The 13,192-nt window shown below is 44.9% G+C and overlaps 1 protein-coding gene across 2 annotated transcripts; it reads left to right on the top strand.

Moving 5' to 3' along the window:
* Positions 1 to 3,075: 3,075 nt before the first annotated feature.
* Positions 3,076 to 11,040, top strand: LOC116928907 (mucin-5AC). 2 transcript variants are annotated; one of them, XM_045178101.1, is made up of 3 exons: positions 3,076 to 3,461; positions 6,300 to 10,021; positions 10,414 to 11,040. In XM_045178101.1, exons 1-2 carry the CDS (start codon positions 3,439 to 3,441, stop codon positions 10,015 to 10,017), a joined length of 3,741 nt encoding a protein of 1,246 aa, XP_045034036.1. In that variant the 5' UTR covers positions 3,076 to 3,438; the 3' UTR covers positions 10,018 to 10,021; positions 10,414 to 11,040. The 2 variants fall into 2 exon arrangements, with proteins under 2 accessions (XP_045034036.1, XP_032791937.2); XM_032936046.2 differs by having other exon boundaries at positions 3,078 to 3,461; positions 6,300 to 11,040.
* Positions 11,041 to 13,192: the final 2,152 nt, after the last annotated feature.

Here is a 13,192-nt window from a genome sequence, read left to right as displayed (position 1 = left end):
GCATAAACATCGGTGATCAGCCTTTCACCCCTCCCGGATTCAAAGATTCTTATTTCTTTTTCTGTGCTGGCGTAGCTGTTAGCGTCATCATCCAGCAGCCACACCGGTGCGACTTATACGTCCACACGTGACACATTTGAAACGAAGCCAAAATGATGTGCGGCCGCATGTGACCCACAGAGTGGCATCCCTGTGTTGTCCGGAATTTCCTCTCTATTCATAGTCGAATAAATAGTCAAAAAGGAAGAAAAAAGGAAGAAGAAGAAGTGAGAAAAAGTGGAGAAAATGAAGGGAAAAAAAAAAGACAAGAGGACAAAAAGACAACGAAGAAAGAAAGAGGAGAGAAAACCTGCTTCTTCACGACGTCAAGCCTTATATATATATGTAGTACAGTCAAAGAGAAAGAAAAACAAAACAAAACAAAAAAAACTAGTGCTTGAGAGAGTAGTAGGAGGAGTATGCTCCGGAATGATCATCGTCATTTTCGTGCTGAACTCTTCTTTTCTACTTCTTTTTAGATTCGCCTTTTTTGTTTCCCCCTTCTTTCATTCTTTCTTTCATTCTCCTACATTTCTTTTATTACATACTATATTTAAAAAATTGTTCGTTGCTGTTGTTATTTTGTTATTAGGGACTGCCTTGTTGTTACTGAGGTGCTCTTCAGTTTTGCACGACTTTCTCCTCTTGTCGATCTGAAAGTGAGGTTCATTTCGATGCTTTTCTCCGCTACGCTGGGAGCGCGGGGGTTGGCTTATAGCTTTCGCTGGTATATTGGCCCTTTGTTCAGTTGCTTTGGGGCTCTTTTCTTTTGTTTTTTTTTCTATGCTTGTTCGTGTATGTGTGTTCTTTTTGTGTGTGTGTGTGTGTGTATAGCTGGTGCTGATGTCGACGAATATTGGCTGGATGCCGCCTGGCCGGCGCCAACATAGTACACCTTTGCCTGCCTTTCTCTTGATATTGTTCATTTTCTCCTGTCTTGTTACTGCAATCCAGCAGAGTGGCCGGGCTTGACGTTTTAATGAATCCACTCTTCATTCCGTCATTATCTGGTTGTCGTCGTCGTAGTCGTCGTTCCGAATAATACTCGAATTTAAATTACCTCTCATCATGCGTAACGATACCCATTGGCGTTGAGCGTTCAGTGGCCCTATAATCTACTTGCGTGACGACCGGATGCAAAAAAAAAACAAAAACAAAAAACAAACAAATAAAAAAAATCCCGAAAACTAGTGGGGCGGAACATCGTACAATCTTCATATAAAATGCACGTGCAGTGTCTGCTTGTATATAGGATGTCGTATTATCCCAATTACCCAGCAAGTAACACACACGCCGTCCTACTTGGCATCGAATAATCTTGCCGGAATGCTGGCCACTCAGCAGTCGTTGCCGGGTTATTGGCTTTCACGCAAAAGTCAGCCTTTTCATCCATTTTCCGGTGACGACTAGAAATCGTATTTTTCCTTTTCCGCCTTACTACATCGTTTTGCTCTGCTGCGTATTTTTGCAATCTCAATATTATTTATTTTGTATTTTTTTTTGCCAACGCGGCCGGAGTTGGCTCACGGAGGAAACCGTCACGACTTCACGTCCAACGATTTCATGAAGACGCTAGGTCAGCTGACGTCATATCTAACAAGTCCACGATCATTCATTTTTGTTACTAAACATTCCGGTACAACGAACGTGACTCGACGGCAGTAGCCGTTCATGTTACGAAAAGAAAAGAGCAAAAAACTTTCTTGAATCTTTTGTTATCGCATTAAGGATAAGTCGTGCATCATGAAAGAGACGAAAATCAAAACAAATAATAAAAAAATAAAACAAAAAAACAAAAAAAAAAACGGCACTCTATGTAACAAGGACAGCGCATCTGAGTGCGGTTCGGCTATAGAACGCTTGATCTTCAAATGAGATGCACGCTTCCGTCTACAACCCTAAATCCTCTCAACCAGGATATTCATGGCCTCTATTGGCACAACCACAACAGCCGCAGCCCACAAGAAATCCTTGTGGACTAAAAGGAGGGGTTTTCATTTTTACGTCCACCCTTATCGATTGAGGTTAGATGGAAAGGACGCAGGTAGGGGCGCTTTACTGCGTACATTGTTCAAGATACTTTTAATGCCGTTAATACCAATAGCTACATTTGATTACATCTGATTTCTGTTTAAAACACTTTCGCTATAACAATGTGCAGAATGGAAATCACGTCAACAGAAAACAAAAACGGAAGAAAGATGTGATTATGTTAATAAAGAGACACGGGAATCTTTTATAAGCTCGGCGAAAGTTGATTTGACCTCATGTTGGTATCTACTTGACGGTGCAAAGCGCGTCCTACCCCAGCAAATATGTCATCGAAAAATCTCTGAAAACCTCGTCTATATTCGACCGTTTTACCACCGTCGGCTACCTGGCCAAGAGGGCCGCTCCTCACACACTCGAAAGTAAAGAAGGTGGTCAGAAAGAAAAAAACAAAAAACAAAAAAAGAAAACGTACCCATAACAGAAGCAGACAAAACAACAACAAGAACAAAAAGCCAATCATCAAGGACGTATTAAATGGATGACTGAACATAAATGGGGCCCGATGGCCACATGATCGACGTGCAAAAGCATTTAAGGTCTACAACAATTGCAAACGGGGCGAAGGGAAAATTCGGATTGTCGGGTTTGTCTTCATGTCCTGTTTTGCCAGTTGGAATCGCAAGCCCCCAACAACCCCGCCTGCATTTGAAGCTCTCCAGCGAGTCCCTCCAGTGCTTATCAACCCACAAGAGAGACAAAGACCTCCTCCCTTCACCTTCACTTCGACTACATTGAAATGTACACGGGAGAAGAGACCGCAGCTTTACAGCAAGGTGGGTAAAGGAAAGAATGTGGGTCAGGAGGCCGCCTTATGTAAAAAAAGGAAAAAAAAATAAAAATAAAAAAGGTGAAAACACTTTTACATGGCGGGGGTCTCCACCCCCTTTTTCTTTCTATAAGCAATGGTGGGCCCAAGTCAGCCAACCAGCCAGTCCAGCTGAACAGCCAACAAAACACTAATGCTATACAGCAAAGCCCAGAAACCTACTGTACGCACATCCTCCCTCTCTCTCTCTTCTCTCTTTCTCTATCCAGTTTAGAAGAACACGAAGAACTCGAGTGAAGGTAGTTCAGGTGTGTGTGCGTACAAGAGTAGTATCGCCAGCGTTTCACAGAGACAACCCAGTCCAGCAGCCAATGCTTCATTAGTCGCAATCCGCGCTCGAACACCATTCTGGCGGGTTGGTTCTTAGACGGTCCTCGCGCTTCTCTCTTAACTCAGTCTGCCTATCCATTTCATCGGCACTATATCGTTGACAGGCTATATCTCTGCCCCGTCTTAGCTATTCGATCCGGAAAAGTTTTCTACAGAGTGCTGTTATCATCTCCCGTCTAAAACGACCAATAATGGCGAGTCCTTTCCAATCGGGGTAAGTTCGATGACGACATTTTCTTGACTATAGCTTTTCATTTCGATCTAGTCACCTGCGATTGTGGCGACGTAGAAAGTCTTGCCTACATTTTACACGTTCCCCGCATTGATTGCCAGAATGTTTGACTTGTTGCGCATCAATTGAGCCACTTCGTTTTCACTGGGTTTAGATAGAATCTCTTCTTCCCAATCATCAAGCATTTCGAGCGTATCTATTTCTGTTTGGTGGTATATCAAATGTATACCAACGGCATCAAACCGCAATGGATTTCCGGCTTTTGATAGTCGCATCATACAGGGGAACCAGCTTTTGAACATATTGACGGCTCGTCTATGTCAGCTGACCATCACATGTAAAGAGAAACAAGAAAGGGAAAAAAAAAAAAATTTAATGTAACGATATGCGGTTAGTTTTATAGACAGTGCTCTCACGCCGGGTTTTCGATCTCATCTGCATACAAGCGATTTGTAGAATGGTCGCGCACGGAATACTGGGAATTTTGTCAAGGTGGCTCTGTTTGGAGAAGGATAGTGAAAGTCTCTTTTTGTGTGTGTTGACGTTGCCTTAATTAGAATCAGTTTCGTTTTCCATTCTTCGACATTTTTTCTTTTGTTGCGATTTCTATTCTTTATTCCTCTCGCGTCCGCGAAATGAGACAGTCCAACAACTATGGACAAGAGAATTTTTCTTTTGCCTCTCCCCAAAGAAAGAACAATGTACGGATTGGAAGCTCGTCAGTCCCTGATCGGAATCGACCTTGTTCTATAATCTGCAATCGTTTGTTGAATAGGTCGTTCTCTCTTTGTCTCTGTAACTATCACCATCATGTCGCGTTCTCCGCCCTTCTTTCTTGGCGACATGCAACACCAACACGCAACTAACCGACCCTTGTCCATTTCCAAGATTTAGTTGATTATTCGTCCACGCTATTTGGCGCCGGTACCAGTTCGTGCCATCTGCACGTGCTCATACCTTGTATTCAATATGCCATCTCAATTGGGAACGAATCAAGCGAGAGGGGGAGACGAATCGTATTCGAAACTCTGGTGAATCATCATTCAAAACGCAATCATGCTATTTCCACTTACACGCGTATGAAATTTGTTTCAGCATATAGAAAAAAGCGTTGAGCAAGATTTCTGATTGGCTAACACAGCCGGTAAAGAGAAATTTCGCTCTTGGTGTTGACGCACGTTACGTCTTTCTTTCAAGGTGATTAAGACAGATTTCGTGTTTTTTTTTTTTAGGTGGGGGGCGGAGAGAGGGGAAATATGCGTTTGATCTGACGATAGTTCTTTGAATCGTTGGCATTCTCCGTTGTATGCATAGAAAATATGCGCAGTTGCAATAGCTGTTTATTCTGAAAATATGGTAAGATTGTGGCCTTGATGTCACGGTGCAATTTTGGAAAAACCCCAAAATCAAAAACAAAAAGAAAGAAAGAAAAAGTGAGAGGTGATTCGTTTGAATTTGGGCCTCCCTTCACCCTAAGATCAGGTTGCTTTAGCGCACGTTGATCGTGAAATACGTTCAACTATCGCATTAGTTGCTTGCTGGATGACATGGTAGTGGGCGTTGGCTATTGATAAAGAAACGCAGTTTTGATCTGTTCATCGGTCCAACCGTTAGGGGAAATGAACAGTAAAAACTAGCGGCCCTAAAAAAGTCCCAACATTCCGTTTCGCTTTAACAAGAATAGGGGAAAGCCATTTCGACAAGCTTCGCAGTATGCAGATGATGTCTCGCTGCGGTGAAAGCTAGGTGTGGGTCTCAGTGTTGGCTAGTGACGGAAGAAACATCCTAAGGCGTCTATGGAGTAGAGAGTTTGGAATCGAAACAGCTGCCTCCAAAAAAGAAAAGAAAAGAAAAGAAATCAGATTTTATAAAACAACTGTTGACAGCAGAACTAATGAACAAGATAAATTGCAATAGACTGAACAATTAATTAAAACTATTAGAGTCACAAAACCCGAATTTCAGTTATCGACTTCTACGGAACATTTTACTTGACAAACTAGTGGCTCAAGTCGTCAGCCATGTCCAAATTCTGCGGATTGCATTGTCTCTTCCTACCTGTCTAACGTGACTGTTTGGTTGTTTTGCCCAACATTCAAGCCCCATTCTTTTAAAGATGTCGTGTTCGAGAGTATGTTCGTGTCCAAGAGTGTCAGTTCGGCTCCAATAATGTAATCGAGATAGCGTGACAAAAAAGGCTACAACAGAGCGATACATCCTAAATGCAACTTGGTATTTTTCACGCTAGGTTTCGCCAATGTGGAATGGCCGCTTAGTTTCGCTGTCCAATTCCATAGTGTTTCTCGTTCTTATATCTCGAGGCTGACAAGCCTTCCCCCCCTTTTTTTTTTTTAAGTTGGTCCCTTTCTAGCACCTTTCCCAGCATGGTGTCCGAGATTTGTGGGTTGGAAACGGAGCCGTTGGTCGGTTTCCCTTGGTATTTTTTTATTTTTCCTACACTCAATTTCCTCTAGCACTGCAAGCAAGGGAGAAAGTATGGTGCGCGCAAATACTACTTAGATAATCAGATGCAATAGAACCAGGGCGATTTCGTAAATGGCGTCCAATTTTCGTTTAAACGCGACGATATGCCAAGTAAAATGAGCCAAAAAACCTTCACTTAGTACTCGGCTATTTCAGCAAATTGTCTTCAATCGTTATTGCGTGTTTTCTAAGTCGTCTATATAATTGACTCTGATTTGATCGTTTCAACACGAAGAGATTCCAAGTGAAAACTCATGGGAAAAAAAAAACAAAATAAAAGCAGAACAAAGTAATGGCCTTTCACTTGATTTTCTAAACTACTTCGTTTTCTAACAGCTCCAGGAGTTGGTGGATGGCCATGGTCGTGATGGCCGTCGTTTGCGGAACGATGGCTGCACCGCAAGAGGATAGGCGCAAAATCAAAGTGAGCGCTAGTTTCAGCGGACAATCCGACCCAGATTCTAGCGGAAAGAGCCGAGCTCTCTCGCAGTTTGAAGAACCTCTTATCATCACCGAACCGCTGCCAGGACAAGAGTTCGTGTTCATCTCAGCGAACCCACGTCAGTCTCAGGCCGCTGGCGGCCGGACAGCCAGAGTCAACCCAATTCCAGCTCAACTGCCATCCGTCAGGATTGAGAGCAGCGGATCTGGCACAATTCTCGAAGACGGAATTCTCATCGCTGAACACCTTGGCGAATCTAATCGGGCCGCCCGTCTGTTAGACGAGCCTTCGGCTGAACCAACTTTTCCAGTTGAAGAGGCTGATACTAGAAGCTGGACTCCCCTTTCTCTTCCAGAGCTTCTGACAGGCCCCGCCATCGTTCGTGAACAAGAGCCGGTGTCTTCTATTCAAAGTAACGTGAGCCCTAAAACCGAAGAGGCCCGATCGCTATCTGCGGTCCCGGTTGCTGAACAATTTTCGTTCCAAGATGCAGTCGATGTAGCCCCCCAATCCGGAAACACTGAACAGGTTGCCAATCCAGCGGTGGTCGAAGAAAGCGCCCGTCAAAGTAAAGCCATTGAAGGTGTTAGCCAAGACGACGATAATCTCATTGCAGCCGAGTCCGTCTCACGACGCACCGTCATAAAAACTGCCCCTAATGGTCAGGACTACGAGTATGAGTACCTCTATTACGACGGAATCGACGTCGATGAAGCGAATGCAACCACTTCGGCCGTTTCACTTCAAGAGCCCACTTTGTTTTCCAATGACCAGGAAAACGTGAACGCTTCGCCAATCGAGACAAACGCGGCCGACAACAAACTTTCATCGGGCGTTCAACTCCCGTTTTCAGTGGAAGAGGAATTGAGCGTGACGACTGAATCAGACCTTGTCGAAGTACAAGAAATTCCCCACGTGGCCCAGGTGGCCTTCCAGGTAGGCGACATCACCGACAACGTAAACGTCGAATCTTTTGATGCCGTCACAACGGAAGATGTTATTGCTGTTACTGAAGAGGCAACAACAACCACGACCACAACTACCACCCCGGCTCCGACCACAACAACTACAGCTACGACGGTGGCTTCTAGACGTCGTCGACCTACCGCAATCGCTTCGACTGAGGTAACAATGCGTCCGTCATTGACCAGACTTACACCTCTACGAAGAGGTAACACTCCCGCAGTGACTGAAGAGCCAATCATTACAACTACGGAAAGCAAAAGGATTCGCGGCAAGAATCGTTTCTCCTCCGATTCAATTCGTGGAACATCGGCACTCAACCAGGTAGCCACAGAGAGCAATACTGAAGGATCGGATGGCATTCGTAGACCTCTCCGTCCGAGGATCCGCCCATCGACATCGAGCACTCTAGAGAACCGTGCCGGCTTGGCCGAAGTTCGCTTCGAAGACTTGGAAGGTGAAATTGCAGATGCCAATGCAGCTGACATCGCTAATGATGATTCTTTGGGAGCTATTTTAGATCACGATGGACTTGATTTCAGTCGTCAGAGTCAAGCAGTCGATCAGTTCCCAATCAACGGACGCAATCCAGAACATTTGCAAGAGGAGCAAGAAGCCGGCGATTTCTTTGTGCAGGAACGTACACCTCTACGGGTCGTGGAGAGCGATTCATTCCGCAATACGGGCAGCCAAGGATCGGCTGGCGAACAACCCGTTTCAGTTGGAAGATTGACTGTTATTTCCGGCCCTGCCAGACTGCCAACACCTTTGGTCGTTGAACAATTCGAGGACATCGCAGAGCAAGAAGAGATTGTGAGGCCAACGGTTGCTCCAGTGAAAGACTTGGTCGAAAGCACGCCGCAAATTGCGGCTGGATTCGAGGCCGATATCCCCGCTGCGGAACCGGAACATTTTGTCGATGAAATCCACAACCAAGAATTCGTAGAAGTTGACAAACACACGGATGATGCATCTCCTTTCTCTTTGAATCATCCTTCTTTAAGCGATCTGTTGGCATTCTCCAAAGCCGCTGAACAACAGCAACAAGATGACCAACCTATCCAAATCGTTCCGGCCGTAGGCTTTGAGGAAGTCCTGATCGAAGAAGTTCTCCCTACCACTATTGCCCCGATTATTCCATCAGTAGCTGCTGCTGCTCCGCAAGTTCATTCCTCGGACGACCAACTTGTGACGCAGCTCGTAGAAGACTTGGAAACCCCAGCTGTTCAACAAGTTCAAACTGATGTCGCAGATTTCGTGGAGGACGTCGTTACTACTCCGGAATCTGTGGCCTTGTCCATTGAGCCGGTTCAAACCGAAGTCGATCCTGTTGTGGGTCTTACCTTTGCCAACGACGTTGAAATTCCGCAGACAACTGACAGCGTCCTAGAAGCCGTTGAAATTCCGAATGCCGTTTCCGATAACATTGTGGAAACTTCGACAGCAGCGACCACCACTACAACCACTACCACAACTACCACTGTTGCAACGACTACGACACAAGAACCAACCACAACAGAAGCGCCATCGTCGAGCGTTCGCGCTCCATCGCGATTCGGCAGCAACGCCAACCGTTTCAACAATCGAATCCGCAACCGCGTTCGTGGTGGGTCCGATGACACACCTGCCATTGCTAGCACAACAACAACAACAACAACAACAGCCGCTCCAGTGAAAAAGAATACCTTCCGTCCGGCTGGATCCCCATTCAACCGTCTGCGACGACCTACAACTCCACCTACGGATACGTTGAAATCTACCTCATCCGAAACGATCGATGCAGCTGTGGAAATCACTGACACCAGTTCTCCTGCGTCTGTCGTCCCATCCACCACTAGGAAGCCATTGTCCAACAATTTCCGCAATCGTTTCCAATTCCGACGCAACCAAACGGAAGCTGCCAAACCAGCAGAGTCGTCTGCTACTTCTGAAGAACCGAAAGTGGCTCTGCCGACAGTGAGACCAAAACCGAGTGGGACCAGTCAGTTGCAGAGCAACAGGATTGCACCCCCGCGACCCATGTCTTCCATCCTGAAACGCGGCCGGTTCACAACGACCACCACCACCGAGGCAGCACCTGTTGTAGCCTCCGTCGACGAGACTAGCACCAATGAAACTGTATCGGAAACGGAACGAACCAGCGAGACCCAGGAGAAGCCAGAAGGTGAAGTAGTTGAAACTGCCGATCCAGAAGTTGTTTCCGAGAAGGTCGCTGTTACCGTTGCCACTGAACCGACGACAACGACGACAACTCGATCTGCAGGTCTGAATCGTCTGAGAAATCGTGTTTCTCTGCCTGTTAGCGAACGACCGAAAACCGTGCGAACTCAGGTAAGCCTCAGCGATCGACGCAATCGATTCTCGGTGTTGTCCACCAAAAAAGCTGAAACCGAAGCCGAAACGTCCGAGACAAACGAAGAGAAAAAGGAGGAGACGCAGAAAGCTGTCGCTAACGATGTTCAAGAAGAAGAGGTGACCGGTAACAATGGCCAGGTGGTCGCTGCTGTTTCTGAAGGATCGGCAGACAGCAGTCCAGGCAGCGAGAGTGGCGTCGAAGCGGTTGCCAGCGCCACCGAGGCACCGGTTTTCTCGATACGAAATCGCAGACCGAATCGCATACCGGGACAACTGGCTGCTCGTCGAACCTAATCCAGTTAAGTCAGCCTTTATCGCTCCCTCCTTCCGTCGACCCATCCAAGTTGTCAGTGATATATACCTGGAAAACATAACGTCTTTTTTTCTAACATTCGCAATGAGAGCAAAGCATAAACTTAGCCGACAGACCACAATGTACACTCTTTTCTCTCTTTTGTTTTCTCAACATCTGTGTGGATTTTTGCTGTGCAGAACGGCAGACCAACGAGTGTTGCGTTAGGTCCAGGAGAAAACTGGACAGTTGCTATCTCTTTAATTTCTTGTTTTTTTGTTTTCTCTTAGTATTTCTCACATATTTTTTTGCTATTTTTTTTTTTTTCGTGTGTTTACCACGATCATTCTCATTTTACACAGCCGGATGGTAAGTAAATAATGGCCTTATTATTCTAGACGCCCAACATCTGAAATGATGATCGAGTGGTGGTGGCACAATCGTCTTAACAGTGCGAAACAGTAGCAGTTGAAATAGTATCTGGAAACTCGTGGAAAAGGACGATTTAGCCATGCACCAACGTTCCCGTTTCGATTGGCGATCTTAACATTAAAAACTATCGATTTTTCATATATTTATACTACCCTCTTCCTACTCTGTTAGAGTTTGTTTAGAACTGTCGTGTAAACAAGATGGATCTTTATTTTGTATTTTCATTTTTTTTTTTTTACTTTTAAAACGAGACACATTCCCAACCAGTTTCCGTGAAGCAAACGATTCTTTCGGCTCAGTCGGCTGGGATATCATATATTTGCATCATCATCCCTGTAAAAGACAGCATATGTGTACCTATTGAAAGAGCACACGGTTGGAACAGCAGGATGTATATTTTCTCTGCGATCCCGCGGAAATGTTATCTCATGAGAATTTTCGTTCGGTTCTTGTTTTTTTTTTTCCTTTTCTTTTATCATTCTGTTAGAAACCTCCGGCTACCATATTATTCCCAACTCTAGTGTAAATAACATCTTTTTCTACCTTTTTTTTTTTTTTTTTATTTTTCCCTGTCAATACAATATTCTACTCTACTCAACACTTTCATTTTCAATGTAGTTTTAATTTATCTACACAGGTACAACAACCGCAGTTTTTGGTGACAGTTTGAACGTGCACTTAATTGGTTAATTAAGGCCATCAGGTTGGCAATAAAGGACGCTAATCGCAATTAGAATGGCATTGGCGCAGTTTAAGAGTCTTATAACGAGCTAAAGAGAATTAAAAAATTTGAAAATCAAAATTGCTAGAAAGTAAAAACAAAATGGTCGAAGCGCCTGTGTACGAGACATACGCGCGGACCATTTTGGTGGCTGATAATAAAAAAATAACCCAAAAAGATACGTGACCCCATTAGTCTAGTGCCTATATTTAACGACGCTAGGGGCAGGATGAACAGGTTATTATCTCTGGTTTCCATTTCACTTGCAAAAGAGAGAAAAACGAAAACAAAGGGGAAACGAAAAACACCAACGATTCCTACAGCCCAGTAGAAACAGAAAAACCTTGTAAATGGGCCAGCAGAGGAGAATGGATGAATTCGCAACCAAGTTGGATGGATGGATGGCAGTCTCGCAGTCGCAGTCAATCAAGATGAAGTGGAAAGTTTCCTCCACATTCCCTACAGCGTCTTTGCTTTCTCCCTCTTTGGGCTCTTGTTGAAAAACACTCTCGACTTGCATATACCATATCTCATTCTCTGATATTTATACGAAAGAGCGAAAGAAGGGAGTTTGTCACTTCGCTCTCTTGAATATCGTTTAGCAGTGAGCGACGAACGGAAGAATATGAAAAAAAAAGGAAATTTTAGAAAGAGAGAGCGAAATATCACCAAGATCTTTGGCGTGGGATCAAGGTGACAGTTTGGTCGCATCGACTATGATTCGTCTACAAGGCTATGAATGCTTTGATGACGAGGTTAGTCATCCAGCAGCAACGGAATCAGTCTTCAGTCCACCCGCGCGGCATCAAAAGAAATCAATAGAAACCGTCGTTGCCAACAAGGAAGAATGAAAGTGACAAAAATGAAATGAAAAGAGTCCAGGAGAAGCTCAGGAGCGGACTTGGGAGGAAACTTTAATAAAAAGAATATTTATTTGACGACATGCTGGTGGGTTATAGTTGGCTAATGGGTTATAGCCTGCCTAGTTCAGTGGGATAGAGAGAGAGTCGGCAAAATAGATGAAGAGGGGTCTTCGAAATGGGCAACGATTCGAGCAAATTGGTAGGGCACAACGGATGCAAAATAGGCAATTTAGATGACAAAAGACTGTGGCAGTCAGCAGCAGTACGAGATGCTCTGCGTTACAAATAGAAGCTACATCCAAGTAATAGTTTGCAGTGCAGCCAAACAACGCGCAAACGGCGTAAATCAAGCTAATTTCTCGACTGTACCATGACTGTACCAATAGCAATGAGAATCCCGAAATCGTCGCGACATCTATGGTGCACAATTTATATTTATAGACACACAGTTCTCCGTGATACATGAAAGGACAACAGAACTCATCACAGATTCTCAGTCGTCCTCCCTTTTCCGGTTGGATAATGGCGGCATAACAAATCGGCCATGGAGCGTAGAAATTTGACATTTATTGACTGTCGGCCGTGTCATGGCGCATTATCGTTTTTTGTTTCTTCCCTATTCAAGGGGACCTGGTTGGTTGCTGTATGTCTCGGATGGACAATGGCGATAAGCGAATCCAGTCCAATCCCAAAAGGGTCCCCCGCTTGGCCGGCGGAAAATACCCCGAGAAAGTCAGTAGCCGCTGAGGCTGAGGAAGCCAAGCAAAAACCGGGCAGAGAGCGCCACGTCAGGTTGTTTGCTATGCTCTCCAGGGTGGACGATGGCAATCAAGTCGGCGCCAACGTAATAATTGTCTCAACGAAATATGGTCAAAGTCTGCAGGTCACTGGGGAAATGAGATGTTAAAAGAAGACTTCTGGAATAACAATAGCGACACCAGCAGCCAAAAAACAAAAAACAAAAAAAGAAAGGCTTGCTCAAAGTCATTCACGGTGAGACATCGGGGCTAGAAAGGAAAACGTCAGACTTGAAACGCAGTCTCTTGCAACAACATTGGATTCATATTTTTCCGTGGGTTGCTGGACCTCTCTCAGGGATTTGTTTCTGAGCGACACTGCATTATTTGACACTGGAGCTTTTCTTTCTCTTTCACTGACTCG

Source organism: Daphnia magna, linkage group LG8, assembly GCF_020631705.1.
Source record: "Daphnia magna isolate NIES linkage group LG8, ASM2063170v1.1, whole genome shotgun sequence".
Classification (NCBI taxonomy): Eukaryota; Metazoa; Arthropoda; class Branchiopoda; order Diplostraca; family Daphniidae; genus Daphnia; species Daphnia magna.
Note: the sequence above shows the minus strand (reverse complement) of the source record. Positions and strands in the feature narration are given on the sequence as shown.

Bases quoted from the DNA above. Each gene is read 5' to 3' on its own strand.
- LOC116928907 (XM_045178101.1), top strand. From the start codon at position 3,439: ATGGCGAGTCCTTTCCAATCGGG. The intron at 3,462-6,299 runs GTAAGTTCGATG...GTTTTCTAACAG, and splicing joins GCGAGTCCTTTCCAATCGGG to CTCCAGGAGTTGGTGGATGG.